This window comes from Hordeum vulgare, chromosome 3H, assembly GCF_904849725.1.
Source record: "Hordeum vulgare subsp. vulgare chromosome 3H, MorexV3_pseudomolecules_assembly, whole genome shotgun sequence".
Classification (NCBI taxonomy): Eukaryota; Viridiplantae; Streptophyta; class Magnoliopsida; order Poales; family Poaceae; genus Hordeum; species Hordeum vulgare.
In genome coordinates this window covers 602,062,262-602,081,133 of record NC_058520.1, presented here as the reverse complement: position 1 = coordinate 602,081,133, position 18,872 = coordinate 602,062,262, and the positions used below count along the sequence as shown (strand labels likewise).

Genomic DNA, 18,872 nt, shown 5'->3' with positions numbered 1-18,872 from the left:
CCTTCTTCTTTTCCTCCTCCTCCTCCTCCTCTTCTCCTCTTTTTCCTCCTCTTCTTCTTCTTCTTCCTCTTATTTCCATTTCTATTTTTCTTTATCCTCTTCTTCTACTTATTCTTCTTTTTTCTCTTCTTCTCCTTCTTGTTTTTTTCTTCTTCTCTTCTTCTTTTCTTCTTCTCTTCTTATTTTCTTCTTCTCCTCTTCTCCTTCTTCTCCTCCTTATTTTTTCTTCTCCTCTTCTTCTTCTCCTCCTCCTCGTCCTCGTCCTCGTCCTCCTCCTCCTCCTCTTCTTCTCCTCTTCTCCTCCTCATCATCTTCTTCTTCTTCCTCCAAAAAACTAAATAACAACTAGTTAATTTCCCATGGGGGTGGGGTGTAGGGGCTCACAGGTAGATGCGGATGTGGCGTCGTGGGCGGCAGGGCCGGGGGTGTTGGTGCGACGGGGCGGCGCCGGCGGTGTTGGGGCTGCGGGGCGGTGCCGGGGGCGGTGGGGAGGCAGCGTCGGGGGGATTGTGGGGCACCGGGGGGCGCCGGGGCTGTGGGGCACCGGGGGCGCCGGGGGCGGCGGCGCGACGGTGGGGGTCGGGGGAGAGGAGGGGAAGAGAGTGGTCGTTTGAGAGAGAGAGAGAGAGAGAGAGAGAGAGAGAGAGAGAGAGAGAGAGGGCCGGGGTGGATCGGGACGGACGTTAGTAAATTCAGAAGCTTTGTCGTCAGCTGGCGGACGGCAAAGGGTCTACACTCTTTGTCGTCTGCCTCCGGACTCTTTGCCGTCCGCTAGCAGACGAGAAAGAAACGACTGTAGTTTGACCTAATATTCCCTCGGCCAGGTGGCCCCAGTTCAAAGCTTTGTCGTCTGTTGTCCTCATCTTTGTCGTCTGCGGCACACGGTAAAGAATTGATTGATGGCAAATACATTCTTTGCCATCAGCCAGTTCTTTGTCGTCTGCTTTGTGGAAGCTGACTGCAAAGACACTCTTTGCCACTAGCCAGCAGACGGCAAAGATTTGGCAGACGGAAAAAAACCGAATTCCAGTAGTGATTGTTCTTTAATTTCTTATATACATTGGTGTAACTAGCAAATATGCCCATGCGTTGCAACGAAAAAATCAATCCTTTAAACATATTGGACGATATTTGTTAATCCTTTGACAACAAACAACATGATAAATAGTGTTACATAAAAATGTAATGACTACATGATTTTTTGAGTGTACTCAATGTGTTTTTAAAAAATCTTTATGGGCACAATTTAAATAAATATGAATGTCAACATTAATCCACTTGTTTACATAAACCTCGTATCAACAGTTTAGTATACATCATTGTATATTGATTGGTTATTGTGCACGATGGAAAATAGAATGACTATGTACATATTGTAAACTTTAGCATATGGTGGCTAGTAGAAATCAACATCCGTTATAGTGTCAACTCTGTCTTTTATGAGAGCATTAAACTGTTATATCTACTTAAGTTTTAAAACGACATTATAGTTAGGATTTAAAAATACGAATGTTTTAAAAGCATTTGAATTTACACAAAAAATGAAGCAATAGGAAAAATAGGGCGGTGCCGGAGTCGAACTCGTGTCTCCTCGCAGGAGGACGTCGGTACGTCAGCCACTGGGCTAGATCCGTGACTATGCTGAAATAGAGGTGGCACTTTATATATACCGAATTAACCGAACCGTTTTTCGTTTTTTCAATTAAAAAGGGAGTGCGGGTTGAATACACAAAACGTCAAGGACTTTTTTGCAAAACCGCCACGATGGACGACAGAAGCGGTAGCTGCTTTATTACTAGAGAAAGATTCTAATAACTTCGCTGTTGAAATTTAATTCTGAAATTCAATGTTTTAGGACGCTAAGAAGATGAAGCAGATCATTAATTCTTTTTCCAGACCACCGGTTTGGGATAATGTATGGAAGGTTGATTCAACCAGCGTGAGTCCAGGTTAGACTTCATATGAGTTTTTTTGTTGCATTATACAATTGTTTCATCCAGTTTTCTGAGAATAAAATACTTTAAACAATTAGTTGTGTTGATTGTATTCCTGAATGCATGCTAGTGACCAATTAATTTTGTTGATCATCTTATTTGATTGCATCATGGCTTTGTTTTATCTTCTTTAAAAGTCTTTAAATCCTAGATCCATCACTGGATTACGGGCAAGTTAACACTTGGTTTTCACCGTGGTGGCTCTGCTCAACAATGTTACACATACATAAGTTTACATAGATTTTACAAAGAAGTGGATCTTGATTGGAGATTAAGAAAAATGGGGGCCCCACCCTCCTTGAAAATCAGTGGGGAGTGGTTAGTTAGAAAGAAAGAATCATAATCAGTGTATAACCGTATGTAACTTTTTGTATGTTTATCATTTTTGGGCCCTGCTTCACATCTTCTTTCCAATTAATTCATGTCATGTCAGTCCGTAATTAGTTTTAGCCCGTAAATTAATGTACATTCCCTTCATCCTCTTCTATCCACGCTTTTCCGTGCAGTCGTAGGCCAGGGAGGCGGACCCGGAGTTGACGCATGCTCTTGGCTGTGCACTCACATGCAGTACAGTAGCAGCAACAGTCAACAAGGAACAAACAAAGCAACGCCCAGATGAGAAGAGATAACGGTGCGCTATAGTGGGCACGGACGCACAGTTCATTACAACACGTACGCCAACTTTTTCCGTTACAGCTCGGCCGGGAACGGCAGTCACGAGAGCTATAGCTAGCAACATCGCTTTCAAACGGTAGAAAAATAATGCTTCTAATCTGTCACATTTTGACATCCAAAAGCCAAACCAAAAGCAAAAAAGAAAAAAAAATGTAGCACGACACACTGTACAAAACTCAGGTGCATGCCGGGACCTTAACACCTGATTAATTTTCACTAGCAAACACGTGACACGAACACAGACAATGAAGAGCATCAATGCACGCCGGCACGTACTACTCGCGGATCTATGCATGCATGCATGGACACGGTACGTCCAACTGCATGCCAATCAGTGGATCTCCCTCCCCTACCTCTGGCTGGTCGTCGATCGAGCCCGCTGGCAGGTACGTGCATTGACGTGTCAGAAAAGCTGCGCCGTGCATCCGGGCAGCGATGGGGCCCTGATGACCTGCAGGATCTGGACCACCTCCGCCATGGACGGCCGGTTCGACGGGATCTGCGACGTGCACACCACGCCCAGCTTCAGCACCGGCAGCGCCTCCTCCTCCGGGAACTCGCCGCGCAGGGCCGGGTCCACCACGCGCTCCGCCGCCGCGTCGTCGTCGTCCCCGCCGGCCCCCTGCTCCAGCGCCACCCGCACCTGGTCCGTCAGCACGGCCACGTCGTCCTCGCCGTACTCCACGGCGCGCCGCCCCGTCACCAGCTCCAGCACCAGCACGCCGAACCCGTACACGTCGCACTTCTCGTTCACGCGCAGGCTGCTGCACGCCAGCTCCGGCGCCGCGTACCCCATGGCCGCGCTCTGCATGAACCGGCAGCTGCCCATCGCGCCCACGCCGTTGCCCTCCGGCTGCTGCTGCTGCTGCTTCGGCTTCCGGAGCAGCCGCGCCAGCCCGAAGTCGGCGATCAGCGGGTTGCACCGGGAGTCCAGCAGGATGTTGCTCGGCTTCAGGTTGTAGTGGATCACCGGCGGCCGGAACGACTGGTGCAGGTACGCCAGGCCCCTCGCCGTGCCGGCCACCACCCTGAACCGCTCCGCCCACGTCAGCGGCGGGAACGCCCCGCCGCCGTCCTTGCCGTGGAGTCGCGCCTCCAGGCTGCCGTGCGGCGCGTAGTCGGTGACGAGCAGCTGCAGCTGCGGCGTCCAGTAGTACCCCTTGAGCGGCATCAGGTTCGGGTGCCGCGCCTTGCCCAGCACGCGCGCCTCCCTGTCGAACTCGTCGCGGGACTCCACCACGCTCGTCGTCGACAGCTTCTTCACGGCGACCACGCGCCCCTCGCCCACCGACGCACGGTACGTGGTGCCGAACGCGCCGCCGAGCCCAATCTCCGTCGCCTTGCTCAGCAGCGCGTCCGCGCCGCCCACGAAGTCCTCCGTGCGGAGGCTGCTCCCCGGCCCGAACGTCACCATCTTCCCCGTGGCGGCGAGCTTGCTCGACTTGGTCGAGCTGCCGGACACGATGCTGCTCTCCAGCTCCAGCTCCTTCCCCTGGAACAGCCCATCGGCGGAGCCGCCTCCGACACCCCTCCGCCGCCGCGCCGACACGTTGAGCAGGGCGATCACCACGACTCCGAGGACGATGGACAGCGCCGCGCAGATTGCCACCATAGCGGACACGCTTAGGAACCGCCGTTTCCTCGGCACCGCCTCCCCGGCGCTACCGTCGCCGTTCGCCGCGAGATCACTGTCGTTAGTGTTGCCGCCGTGCGTGTACTCGTTGGGGTCGAGCACCAGTGGCTTGGGCACGTTCATCACGCACGGCTCGGCCACCAGCGGGCTGCACACGCCGAGGTTGCCCTCCAACGCGCTCGCGTCCAGGCTCTGGAACACGCCGGACGCCGGCAGCCTCCCGACGAGCCGGTTGTGCGAGATGTTCACCGCCAGGAGGCTCTCCAGCCCGCCCAGCTGCTGCGGTATCTCGCCGGTGAGGTTGTTGTCTTCCAGCCGTAGAATCTCCAGCTTCTTCAGCTCCCCCATGCCCGCGGGTATCGGTCCCGTCAGGCTGTTGTGCCCCATGCTCCTGCCATGCCAGCAAAACAATCAAATTTTGTCACCCAAAATCTGTCAAATTTAATTTACAAAGTGTAGCAAATTTATTAAGAAGCCTTACAGTAGGTAGAGAGAGGAGCATTTTCCGATGTTGTCGGGGATGGGGCCAGCGAGAGAATTGCCGTCGAGCTGGAGCACGGCGAGGCTGCCGGAATCGCAGAGGTCGCCGGGCACGGGCCCATACAGGCCGCTGCTGCGGAGGTCGAGCACCGTGAGGTTGCGTAGCAGGCCGAGCTCCGGCGGCAGCTGCGTGCGGAGGTCGTTGCGGGAGAGGTTGAGATACCGGAGGTTGAAGAAGAGCGCCATCTCAGCCGGGATGCCGCCGGTGAGCTGGTTGCCGGAGAGGTCGAGCCACTGCAGCGTCTCGGCCAGCCTGGTCGACCCCGACGGCAGGACGCCCGTGAGCGCGTTGGACGACATGTCCAGCGTCTCGAGCCCAACGTCGAACAGGGCGTCGGGGATGCTGCCGGTGAGCTGGTTACCCCTCAGGTGCAGCTCGGCGAGCCTAGTGCAGCCGGACATTGCCACCGGGACGGAGCCGGCGAGCCGGTTCTTGGAGAGGCCGAGGTAGCTGAGGTCCTTGAGGTCGCCCAGCGAGTCCGGCAGGGCGCCGGTGAGCGCGTTGTCCGACAAATCGAGTCTCTGCAGCGCGGCCAGGCCGCCGAGCCACGCGGGCACGTCGCCAGAAAGGCGGTTGGATGACGCGGAGAGGCGCACGAGCGAGGCGAGGCGCGCCATGGACTCCGGGAGCTCGCCGTCGAACGCGTTGCCGCTGAGGTCGACGGCGGCGAGGTGCGGGCAGAGGCCGATGTCCTCGGGGACGGCGCCGGAGAAGCGGTTGGCGCTGAGGTCGAGGGTCTTGAGGTTGTGCAGCGCGCCGACGCCGGCCGCCACTGGGCCGGAGAGGCGGTTGCGGGACAGGTCGAGCGTGCGCAGGCGCGAGAGCGACCAGAGCGCGCTGGCGAAGTCGGGCACGCCGGAGAGCTCGTTCCCGGAGACGTTGAGGTGGAGCAACAGCGGGCTCCCGGACAGCCCGGCCGGCACGTCGCCGGAGAGCCGGTTGCCAGAGATCACTAAGAAGCGCAGCGCGGGAGGGAAGGACATCGGGAGCGGGCCGGAGAGGGCATTGGAGGAAAGGTCGAGGTAGCGGAGGGAGGCGAGGAGCGGGAGGTCGTCGGGGAGGGCGCCGGAGAGCGCGTTTCGGGAGAGGTCGAGGAGGCGGAGGGAGGGGAGGAGGGAGAGGCCGGGGCGGAGGGCGCCGGAGAGGTTGTTGCGGGCGAGGGAGAGCGACTGGAGCCGCGGGAGGCGGTCGAGGCCGCGGGGGACGCCGGAGGCGGAGGAGAGGCCGAGGCCGTCGAGCGCGAGGCGGAGCACGCGGGAGGTGGCCGGGTCGCACTCGACGTGCGGCCAGCCGCACGGCGTGGCGTCCGACTCGGCCCACGCGGCGAGCGCGCCGGAGGGGTCCGTCAGGGCGGAGCGGAACACCACCAGCCCCAGCACCTCCTCGTTCACCGGCTCCGGCAGCGCGTCCGCGTACGCCCCGACGGCGCAGGAGGACACCAGGAGCAGGAGGAGGAGCACCGTGGTCGGAGCCGCCATTGCTAGCTAACGCTGCCGGCGAGGGATGGGGTGGGGTGGCAGTGGGATGATGGCAATGGTGGAGTGGAGTGATATGGGGGTGGCGATCGATCGACGACGGCGGGCAGATCTAGTGAGGTGGCTGGAGAGTGCGTGCGTGAGTGGTACAGTGGGCGAGCTGGTCTGAGCATGAGCATGGTGGCGCCCGTGACTGAGGGGGGTAGGTTGGACGCAAGGAAAGCAACAAAGGAGCTCACGTTCTCGCTGCCGGCACTCCCCCGCCCGTGGATCCAACACCGCGCGCGCGGCAATTGAGGCGGCGCCGCGACGCAGAGGGCACGGGCGCAGGCGCTGTTACCGTCTGTCTACTCTACTGGTGGTAGCGGTGGAAGTTCACTCTGTAACTGTTACGTACGCAGCTCTGAATGCCACGCAGAGTGATCCGGACACATGTTGTCTGACCAACATATACAGTGCGTGGTTTTGGCCACACAACAAGAAAGCAGCTCTTGGGTTTGTGCCTTTTCTCGTGTCAGCTTGTTGTTGGATTTGAAAAACAACATGTATATGCTTTTGGCCTATCTTATATGCTCTCCTTATCACTCCTCTCTCTTGCGCTCCGGTAATTGGTACAAAAACCCAACAGAAATGTGATAAGAACAGCTGTGAAGATTACCTTTACATGCCTTCGCCTGCATTGTTGCACGGCTGTCAGGCAATAAACTGTATAACAGAGCTGATGCAGTAGATTGCAATTCCTTGACCAACGAATGTATTATTTCATTCACATCATGGGGGGAGGGGGGTACGGTGCGACTATACATGCCGTGTGTGTATTTTCTCTACATACATTTTGAGTAGCAGCCAATTTCCATATCCATATGGCCACATCTACTACCCCATACTACGCCCACATGAGCGCATCGTCGCTTGCCACTTGAGCTGTCATACATTGCATCAAGCTCAAGCAACCCGTGGCCACTCACTCACTGTATACATGCCACTACTACCACCTCCGGCCAACTTCTACAGGTAAACAATAAAAGGAACACGAACCAAATCCACGGGCGCCCTGCCTTTTGCCCGGCTCAACACAGATTTCATTTATCGGTCCTTCAGTCGCGTGGGCCGTCGAGCGACTGCGTCTTCCTGAGGTTCCAGTGGAGGCCCTCGTGGATGCTGCGGAGGAAGTCGGTGGTGGAGTCGACGAGGCACGCCGTCGGCACGGGCCAGGGGGAGATGCTGCAGATGAGCGCGTCGCCGGGGGCCAGCTGCTTCCGGTCCTTGCCGTCGAAGGACGCCCACGCGTGGCCCCGGCTGTTATACGGCACTTGGATGCGCAGCGTCACGTACTCCGGCAGGATCAGCGGCCTGAACGACAGCGAGTGGGGGCAGATCGGCGTGAACAGGATGCCGGGGACCTGCAGATGCAGATGCAGATGGGTGACACCAACGGTTAGGCACCAAAGCAGCAGCGCTGGACAAGAGAAATGGCACGGGGAAAACAGCAAAACTTCTTCGGATGGGCGTGAGCACGGATCTGGGGGCAGGGTGAAGTGATTAATGGGTAGAAAACAAGAAATTAACTGCTGCCATTGCTTTGTCAGAGAGCCCTCCGATTAAGGCCATTTCGAAAAGGAGAGGTTGCAGCACAAAGTACAATTGATAACAGAGCTAAGCCTGGAATCATCTTTACTGTGCTGACCAAAATGAACTTGGAGCGAAGCGTCGCTTTAACTACTAATGATGACAAATTTTACTGCAATAATCCAAACACAAGGTGGCGAATCAGGGTGTGTAAAACGAAGTAGGGCATACCTGTGGGTGAACCATGGACCCTCCGGCCGCTAACGAATATGCTGTGCTTCCTGATGTCGTTGATATGATGAGTCCATCCCCTTGTACACATGTGACGAATGAACTGTCGCAGTAGCACTCAAGGTAGGTAAGGTAGGATGATATTCCGCGGTCGATTGTAACTTCGTTCAGTACTAGGATTGGATCCTCAGTCACGAGCTCGTCCTTGGCTGCGTCCCGGATTACATGACACTGGAGACGGTTTCTCAGCGTTATGCTAAAAGGCCCCTTCAGCACGTTGTCCAAATAATGACGGTATTTCTCGCTTTCTGAAAACAGGTTAAGGGCAACTGATGCCAACAGGGGAATAGAAAACATTGTGTGTGATTGATTTATCTGCTACCAAGCATGGGAATTTTAGACCAATTAAAATCTAGGCTTACTGAAAATATAGGTCGGAATAGTCAAATCATCGACAACTAATCATCTTATGGAAGAAAAATGTATGGTAGATATGAACATGAAACTTCCTTTTTTTGATATATTCTATGTGTAACCAGCTCACACAGACTACGTGCAACCAGCTCACACAAATAATAGTACTAGGAAAAGCTAAAACAAAAATGCTATAGACGTCATATAACCATTAAATTTTAGCAGCATATCTAGCAAACACGCATAATCGATCATAAAGGATACGGAAAGGTGTCATGAAACCCAGCGATCCCATGGCGAAAGCAACAACTGGAGGAACTGGTCCTTTGAACAATGATGCCGCCTGTCATGAGGTTAAATCAAGAGCCAGTTTCAGTAGCATTACAGTAGAAAACTAATAATTGAAATAGCCACAAGATACAGATCAAAATAAGGATATTGCAAGCAATTAAATTTTCTTGATAGAAAATGTAATCTGTCCAGCAAAATGATGGCAGTACTTGAAATAGCACACACGATATTTACTTTTGCCAAACAAAATAGCACGCTAATATGAAACTCCTAGCCATCACAGCAAGCTGTATTAGAATTTCCCATTTTGAAGTGGCAACTCCTATAAGAACTAATACTGGAGAGATCTGTAGACCTTCTACTTCAGCTGTTCGCCAATGGTACACCACATATTAATTATTGACCAAACATGCATGTGAACCTTCAACAAACTCTTAAGTCCACATGATCCCCTTAAGGCTTTTCATATTCGAAAAACATGACAGGAGGCTAAAGCTCTGCAATGCCTGACCAGGGAGGCAATTATCGCTTCAGAGAACTATTAACAAGTGGTGTACTAGTAATAACAATAGAAGTAGATTTAACTATTCTGGAACAAATTATAACTCGGTGGCCACTATAAGAAAATTATACAAAAGCGTAAGCCCATACAAGAATCTGCAAGGATACTTTACAAAGTGGACAAAAGAATTGCATTTGCTTACCCATAGAACAGTTCCATCACCGCCAAGAGTTACAATGAGGTCAACCTTCTTGTGCAACATCTTTTTGTCGTCATCTATCAGAATTTTCTAATTAGTTGAAGAGAAAGGGGAGGTGCTATGTAAATAGATTAAGTAATGGAAAGATTTAACGAACTAACAGAACTCAAAGATGAACACAATAACGGAAAAAACATTGGCCTATATATAATCCTACAATGAAAGGTGCGTTAGTCCTAAATCTACAGCTAAAGTTAAGTTTTTAGTGGTTACAGCTTACAGCTATTCTGCAGCCTATGTGCACATTCTAGACCTTTTGATAGAAAGCACAGTTTTAATACTGTATACAGTTCAGCCAATAATGGTTTGCATATATATCTAGTTTAAGGAGCTTTATTCAGATTGATTCAGTTATCAGGACCATTCTTCCTTCAGAAGAAAAACAGAAACAGAAAAAACTCTGGTCCATAACTGAAATAATAAATTAATTCTTACTTATATCTGATGTTCTGAAATGACTAATCTTGAGCAGCATGAAAGGAGTGCATTACATGCAATAAATCATCTTACCATTATCCCATGTTTGCACTGTGTGGTTAGAATCGTCTGTTAGAAGTTCCTTGCTAACCCAGGGTTCCACAAAGACATTAATATTTTTGTGCTCTTTAAGCCATCTGCAGTAAAATAAATGTCACTTGGGAGTTTTATTGCTGCAAGTGCAATACATAGTTTACCATAGCAGGAGGGCATATATAACCTATTTAACAAGTGCTTGCATCAGTGATATCAAGATAGTTTGGATAAGCAAATGTTTGACTGAAGACAAGTGCTTCATGCAGTGGTGAATGCATAGCAAAATAACTCACACTTCAGAAACATGGAAAATATACACTTTTTTAATATGTTCATAGATAAGGTTCACATAAACATGACAGTAAGACTATAACAACCAGTGCTGCAATACAGAAGAGAACGCACCTGACCATTTCAGCACAGAGAACACGAACAGAGTTGGAGTTAGGTTTGGTTATGAAAAGCACTGTTTGTGGCCGGGATTCCCACTTCAGCAAGATCTGAAACCAAGGTATCCTTCGTTAAGGAAAGAGACACGTGTTTAACAATGACAATTCTTTGATCAAGTGATTCCAGGTACCCGAATCAAATAGGTACAACATTGTATTTCAGAATGAAACAAACAGGAGGAGAAGCTCAACCTGTTTACTGCTGCGCTCTGCGGTTGTAATGTCTCCTTTTTCAAAGGAAACAAAGTCATGCTTGTGCTGGCCGTTTTTGTTCCCATTGCATCCCCATGAAAGTCTAAATGATGCCTTTCTTCCCACCATACTGAGACTAGGTCTTGCGTTAGGTTCAGGAACTTCATCCTGGAGAACCTCATGTGAACATATCCCATGGTTTCCACAACATCCTGTTTGATCAGATGCAGGTGCCTCAAGTGATAGTTGGCTGGCCATTTTCCCTAGGTTATCATCAGTACAAGTGCCACAGTCTGCACAAGGTTAACAGTCCAGTTAGATTTTTCTCAAGGGTTCCAATACTTTGGAAAACAGAATAATGCAGTTCACGGTGTAAGGTATGGATTAACCATTTTGGGATCCATCCAATTATACTAGTATGACACTCCCTTTGTAAAAATAAAAAGTGTGACCACAGGAAACACGCTGCAATGACCCAAGACTCATTTAAGAAAGCCTCCCTCATGTGAAGTGGGACTACAGAAACACAGAACTACGCTTAGGATTCCATCCTTTTTCACCTCAAATGGTTAAGCCATAGTGGCTATACATTGTATCATACTTCTATACACTTGAAACTCCTAATGTAAGCCACTTCATTTGTGCCTGGATGTTACAACTTCCTCGTGCTGTTGAGTCTTAACACTATGGGCATCAATCTGTGTGTAAACATCTAGAGTTTCCTTGAGCAGTACTTTCATAAGAAAAGCTTCCTTTTGTAAACACATGGTGATAAATACCAACAGTAAATTTCAGATCATTGAGAATCTGGAAACTATTTGTTTAGTGACCAGAACTAGTACGCCACTTGATTAAACCAACTATCAACTCAACGGATGGTACTGTCAGTAAACAGTAAAAGCATCAACTGCAAATGTATGAATCTGACCTTTGATTCTGGTTTGTTGCTTTTGCGCCGTCTCTAACTCGTATTTCCGTTTCCACTCTGCCGCCTCTGCTTGAGCAGCAGCCTTCCCTTCAGCAACTTGTCGCAGTGCTTTTGCAACAGCTTCAAATTGACAACAAAATTGTACCAGTCACTATTTGGCGTGCAGGTAAAAATCACAACATATGTATATGTAACTGCTACATAAGAGGATTCACGTAGGGTCATCTGAAAATACGGGTGTCCTTACTTCTCATAGCCTCTGAAAACTCCACAAGGTGTTTATCGGTTGACTTGATAGGAGTTTGAGCAAGGAATTCATAAGCTGCTTTCTCTGATTCCACTGAACTAACAGTAGAGCTAACTGTAGAGATGGAGCCATTTTCACTTTGATGTGAGGCTGTGAGATCCAGATCTACTGTTTGATCAGAAACCTGAAATACAAGGAAGGTCTGTCAATAAGAGAATGAGAAACCTGATGAGGAAAACAGAGTCAAAATGTCTCCAGTTTTCTCTTTTCCTTACGGTACGGACTGTAATCCTTTTCAGTTCAAAGCCAACAAATTGATTGCAAGCTAACATTATAAGAAGATGCTCCCCTTAGTTTAGCCTTACTACTACTCCCTCTGTAAACTAATATAAGAGCGCTTAGATCACTATTTTAATGATCTAAACGCTCTTATATTAGTTTACCGAGGGAGTATATTATTACAGCAGATAATCCCAGTAAGCAAATCTACAAGCTCTGAATAATTTCCAGATCAGCTCAACGCATAATCGCATATGGACATATGAACTTGTAAGATGTAAGCTCCTTAACCCACCACCACCCCCTCTGGCTTTAGTTTTAACATAAAAAAGATGCCCTTAAAGCTAAACAGGGGAAATGATCAATTTGCCCTATACCGATTAAAATAATCACAGCAATGCATGTAAGGTGAAATGCCCTATACAAATTCGAATCATACTCCGCAAAACTACATGCGTGATGATCCTCAGATGCAAATGTGCCGGACGTTTTTTTAATTCAAAGAAATCACCACGAAGATTGGGTAAACGAGCTGATAGCCTGATACCCACTGCGTTTTTTTAATTGGGAAAGTAAACTAATGTCGAGGGGAATTCAAACATTCCCCCAACCGCAGGACAAGGAGGTTAGGTGGCTGAAAAACGTGCGGAGCCGTACTGGGGGACTCTAGTCAGTTGGTTGGAGACGGAGATAGCGCCGCCCATGACCATCAGGCACGCAACAAGGCAAGCGCAAGCGGGCAGGGAGAAGAACATGCGTACGGCATGACCCAGGCCGGAAAGCGACGCGCATTATTATGGGGGGGCGAGTGGGCGTACCTTGTCGAGCAGCGATCTGGAGCTGGGCGCCGCCGGGATGGGTATCGGCCCCGGGTTGAGGCTCCGGAACCTCGAGTCCGGCTGCTGCGCGAGCTGGGCCGCGTCCTGCGGCAGAGAGAAAACGAGGCATTCGTCCGTCAGTAGCAGGTAAAGGCCAACAGTAGCGGGCATGCTTCTTCAGAAAAAGTTCAGGTAACCACAGCAGCCGCAGCAACATGTCATAAGCTGAACCGCGAATTGCCAATTCCGAGCACCAGCTCCGCACAATGCTCGGAATCGAAGCAGCAGGCGAGGCCAAACAGCATCAGACACGTTCATGTTTATTCAGAATTCAGGTAAACACAGCAGCAGCATGGCGCAGAGCCGGAATCGCGATTCGCCGATTCCGAGCGCCGGCTGCTCGGAATGCTCGGAACCGAAGCGGCCGCGGGGCGCGCGGGGAGCGAGGCCGCGGCGGGGCCGGGCTCCCGGCCGCCGAAACCCCGCCCGCCCCCTCCAAAAAAAAAAAAAAAACTAGTAGCTGGTGCGGCGGCCGGATCGGCGGGCGCGTACCTGGTGGGCGGGCTCGCCGAGCGGCATGGCGGCGCGATCCGGCTGGCTGCTCGACGTGGCGTCCTCTGCTCCGCTCCGCTCCGCCAGTGGCGGGTTCCTGTTTGGCTTCGGGTTCCGGTTGGGGGGGCGGCCAGGCAGTGGTTCGCTGCTGCTGCTGCTACGTGCGCGCGTGCGTGGTGTTGGATTTGCGGAGGGGAGAAGGGTGGGTGGTGGGGGTGGGGGTGGTTGGATGCGCGCGGGTGGTCGGAGAAGGCGAGGGGGAGGCTGTTGCCGGGCACCACCACCTCCCCGGTTCACGGGGTATTTATCGGCGCCGACGAGAGCCGACTGGTCCGGTCAGAGGTTGGCGGGGCCCGCTGGGCAGCGAGGTCGACGCGTGCGACGGTGGAGGATGGAGGGATCTTTCTCGTTTTGTTTGCTTCAGTTGGGGAGAGAGACGTCAGACGAGAGAGGTGGATCAAGTCTACTACTCACCCACGATTCAGTCCAAATCCCCAACCCCCGCCTGCTCAACCCCATGTATTTCCTTCTTCTTTTTTCGAATACCCCCCATGTCATGTAGGGTGGGCACTATAAAACCGAAAACCAAAAAATAAAATCAAACCGAATCATATTAACCGATTTGTCGGTTTATTCAGTGGTTAGATTTTTTATTCGGTGAGAAATTTTAGGGTCGTTTGGTATTTTGTTTCTGTTCGGTTTTCAGTGTCCAGAAACAAACCGATATGTAGGACCCCATGTAGTACCTTGTTTCGAAAAGTGCAACCGTTTGGAGGCACCATGTATTTCTTCGTACATAACACGTTTCACGTTTCATGTGATTTTTTACTTCATTGTGTTTACTAGTTTGCTTGACCGAATTAACCATCGAATGATATTAAGGTTGCTACATCTTGTAATTAGTTTTTGCATATTATACAACCCAGATCAGTGCTCTTGAGTCATTACATTTATACTGACAAAGTGCATGAATCTCGGTTTTCGGTTAACCGAACAAACCGAACCGTTATATTATGATTAATATGGTTCAGTTTCTAAATTTTGAGTAATTATTTCGGTTTCCATTTTTCCAAAACCGAATTTATAAAGAACCGAATAGAACCGTATAACCATATAAACAGAACGTCCATCCCTACCCCCATGTATTTCCTGCTCCTTCAAACTAGGGGGTGTCTTTAAAAGACTCTTATTATGAACACAATGTAGGAGCATTTTTCAGCTTTTTATGTCACAATTATTCGGTCCGTTGAATTGAATCACACACGAAATGACTGTGTGTTTGGTTCGAATAGGCATGGCGTCGCAATCAGTAACCCATGTTTCCCCCCATTTCCTCTACTGCATGGATGGAAGAACTAAAATGGGGGACTCTGAAGAAATACAAAATGGACCTTTGAAACTAGACTTTCCAAATCGTACTGATTTGTTTGCACTGTTCACGAACCCACAAATCCAGCCTATTTATGGAGAGGAATTGGGGTTGTCTGGATGACCAGATAGCCTGCCATGTCGGCTGGGAACCACCCCATACCACTTTCTCTTTCTTTCCTGTCTCGTCATCCCACTAATCATATGCATGTGTTCAAGGGAACATGAACAAACAAAAGGGGTTTCAAGTTGACACGTTGGTACATTGTCTCAACATGTCCACGAACAAATTGAAGGTCAAATTAGCCTTGTCCGGCTGGACATGCGCTAACAAACTACAATATCAAAGGGGGCAGTGTAATTGCATATCACGTCTATACATCCCAGATTGATTGTGTTGTGTTTAATGGGTACGTAGAAACGTGGATTGACATGTGTACTCATAGAAGAAGAGTAACGGGGTATGTACACTGGCCAGTGCTACAAATCAACCGGCTGATGTGAGGAAGATTTAAGTCGCCTTGCTGGCCGTTTGATAGACCCCACCACACCGTCGGATCCCTCCTCCCAACCGGTTTGAATGGTCAACGCCCACACGATCTCCTTCCCACGCATCACACGAACACCCCGTTCTCTCCTTCGTTCTTGGAGCACCTGCACCTGCCGGCGAACACTGCATCTGAGCCCAGGTAGGCGCTGCCGATGCTTCACTTCAGCAATAACATAGGTGCAGCGGCACTCCATCGCAGCACCCGACGCCGCAGGCGATGCTCCATTGAGACACATCGTTCCGATGATGCTTCAGTGCATGCCCGGCGCCCACCGAAGCTCCATTGCAGCACCCGATGTCTCTCGACGGAGCTTCACGGCAACACTAGCATACCCTCGGCGAAGCTCCATATGCGGCGACGATTCGTTGCAACCCATCACACCATGAACGATTCGGCAGTGCTTCATTGCATCTCCAGCAGTCCCGACGATGCCCCACTGCAGCTATGTGGCCTCGTGGAGCTTCATGGCAGAAACACGTCGCTGCAAAAGATCACAGATGCTGCCAGTAAGCACTATTTTGGAACGCCGGGGTCGTCGCCGGCGAGAGTCGCCGGTGAGCTCCATGGGTTGCGATGCCGCTTTGCTGCACTGTAGCTCCGCCTCCATGCGCGAGATCCACGGGGATACAACTCACCTGGCTTTGCAACGCTGGTGTCCCAGAGAGAAGCAACTGTGACGTCCTTTCATTGCAGCACTGCCGTCGGCGAGCTCCACGGGTCGATGTTGCTTGCGCTGCATAGCATCTCCTCCGTCGTGGCGAGATCCACGAGGATGCAGCTCCTCCAGCTTTGCAGCGCCGGTTTCTCAGATGAGAACCAATTCTGATTCCCTCCCTCATATCTCCGGTGGCCTGGAAGGGTTCAGCCGTGTTGTCCCATGTAGCTTCGGCGGCCGGCTGATGGGTGGATGTTGCTCCTTCAGTGAAGGAATGGAGATAAGGATAGAGCATCGGAAAAAAGTGGCTGTGTAGAAGATAAAGTGGAGAGAGAAAAGCGATGCGTGGTAGCCACGTGGCGGAAGCAAGAGGGGGCTTATGTTTGGTTGTTTTCATCCGACTGATTCTAATCGTTTTCCATGTACACTACTGAGGCTATATGGCACCCCCGCAGACACGTGTGGTGCTTAGAGCGAGGAAAGTCTTGCTACAACCCTATTCCGGAGTGAGATAATCGTTTCAACATGTTACTTGCAAATTTTGATATACAAGATATTTTTCTTTTGCACAAATACCCAAACATTTAGGTTGAGGTAACAAAAACAAACAACAATGGCGGCCATCATGTTAACACCGGGGGTGCATTAAGGCTGGCAGGAGTAAGGGAGAAGGGAAACTGCCATCACGCATATATGTCTCCGTCTCCTCCCACAACTGCTTTGAGTCAATCTCAACGCCTCTCTACCCTACTGCTCGACGACGACACCCCTCCTCCAAGCATCCCTGACATGCACCTTAGCAATGGAACTAGCCTCCGCCATGACCACCTTGCTCCCTTCTTCGTTTGTGGCCACGTCAAGGAGGGTGGGGGTTGGACTCCACATCGGTCGTCGGGTGCCTGGCAGCCAAGTGCCGGTGGTTGACGCCGCTTGTGCTACATGTTAAGAAACCTGAACTTGTGGTTTTATGTTATCTCAGCCATACGAGTAATGCATTTGTGTATTTTATTAATATATATTAGAAATTAAAGTAAATATAGAAATTACAATGTTTTTTAAACATAATACAGACGCATACACTAACCCCTATGAACGCACACACGTACATCATATCCCTATGAGCACCTCTGAGAGACTGAGCCGACATATCATCATGCAATTTACGAACTCATCATATGAACCTCTTCGTCGACGGAAACGTCTCCTTCCAATAAATGCGCATCACCGAAAATTCTGAAATAAATTCAGAAATAAATGTGAGCACCAGGATTTAAACCTTGATGGATTGAGGATACGGATACCACATTCCCTCTAACCAGGATCCTTACAATGTTGTTGTTTTGAGTTATGAGATGCACACTTGTGGAACATTCGTGGTTACTATTATAAGCAAGCCATTGATTGCTTGGTAGGTCCGTTCTCCTTTGGGAACCCAGGAGCAAAATATGATAACGTAGTCCTACACTTTTTAGGGAAAGAATAATTGTGGCTTGCATATTTCGGTCAGTACTCGATGTTAGAGTTTTGTTATCCACAAGATATTTTTGTTAATATTTTTGGAACTGTTATTGGCTAGGATGGGCGGCTTAGTTTTACACAGCCTAGGGGGGCAACTCACATAACAATACCACAATAAGAAATGTAGCATAATAATAGCAATGGACATGTACCAGTAGCTTGCATTTGTAAAGCTAGGTTTGCAAAACCGCGTTTGCGTGTTTTGCTTAGTTGGTGTGTATATCCATAGCTGTTTAAAATGATGTTTTATACCGGGCATGATGTCTCTACTTATTTTATTTTCTATGTTGCATTGTATGGAGAAATGGAAGGATTAAAGAAGGGCACAAGTCAACTATCTATGATTCCCATAGAACTCTACATTTTCCAAGCATGCTGGCTGGACGATAGCGACAAGTTAACCAAGCAGCTACTGGCTTACTTGCAAGACTTGTTATGATGTCCTCATCCATCTGCAAGACTTGACCGACCAATTCAAGTCATTTTACTCAGGTTTGCTAAATCATATCTAGATGTGACTTAAGTATATTGTACATCTAAATCTTATATCATTGATTTTTCATGAAGATTCGCGTAAATATTTCTTTTTTTTATGCCTGATTGAGTCACATACTCCCTCCGTTCCTAAATATAATTTTTTTAAGATATTTTACTAGTAGTCTACATACGAAGCAAAACGAGTGAATCTACATTCTAAAGTATGTCTATATACATCCGTATGTAGTTCAGTAATGAAACTTTTTTAAAGACTTATATTTAGGAACATAGGGAGTAGATTGCAATACTTACGTCACATCTAAATGTGTTTTAGACAGATCCAATTTTATTTCATCAGAGAAACCGGCACATTACTTCACCAGCAGCAGTATACGCCTTTGGAAAACATCGCCAGTTTTAGTTTACCCCGGTATGTACTGACCGCCAGCCAGCCAATGAAACGAAGACGTATCGTACGCTACATATTCAAATCGATTCGCTGTGGAGAAGGTCCTGGTCGTCGATCGGCCCCGGCCGCTCCCATTTTCAGCCGGCAGCAGCAGTTGCATACCACCAGCCGATCGAAGTCGTGTGTTCACTCACGTGCCGTCGCGATTGTATATTCAAACGATTCTCTGCCGAGAAGCTCCTTGCCGTCAATCGGGTAGATGCACGCGGCCGGGCCCGGGAGATCCACGCCCACAAATTTCGCATTTTTAGAATATTGTACATGCTAGAGGG

General features: G+C 49.7%; 2 protein-coding genes across 2 annotated transcripts; both read right to left on the bottom strand.

The window, feature by feature from the left end:
• Positions 1–2,612: 2,612 nt before the first annotated feature.
• On the bottom strand, positions 2,613–6,581 carry LOC123445561 (probably inactive leucine-rich repeat receptor-like protein kinase At3g28040). Its single transcript, XM_045122558.1, has 2 exons — positions 4,784–6,581; positions 2,613–4,693 (listed from the first exon to the last, which is right to left on the bottom strand). Exons 1-2 carry the CDS (start codon positions 6,319–6,321, stop codon positions 3,073–3,075), a joined length of 3,159 nt encoding a protein of 1,052 aa, XP_044978493.1. The 5' UTR covers positions 6,322–6,581; the 3' UTR covers positions 2,613–3,072.
• A 474-nt stretch (positions 6,582–7,055) lies between these two features.
• Positions 7,056–13,836, bottom strand: LOC123445559 (probable NAD kinase 1). The gene is made up of 11 exons (XM_045122557.1): positions 13,563–13,836; positions 13,011–13,115; positions 11,914–12,097; positions 11,667–11,786; positions 10,739–11,031; positions 10,503–10,597; positions 10,095–10,198; positions 9,528–9,601; positions 8,797–8,875; positions 8,119–8,426; positions 7,056–7,721 (listed from the first exon to the last, which is right to left on the bottom strand). Exons 1-11 carry the CDS (start codon positions 13,587–13,589, stop codon positions 7,416–7,418), a joined length of 1,695 nt encoding a protein of 564 aa, XP_044978492.1. The 5' UTR covers positions 13,590–13,836; the 3' UTR covers positions 7,056–7,415.
• Positions 13,837–18,872: the final 5,036 nt, after the last annotated feature.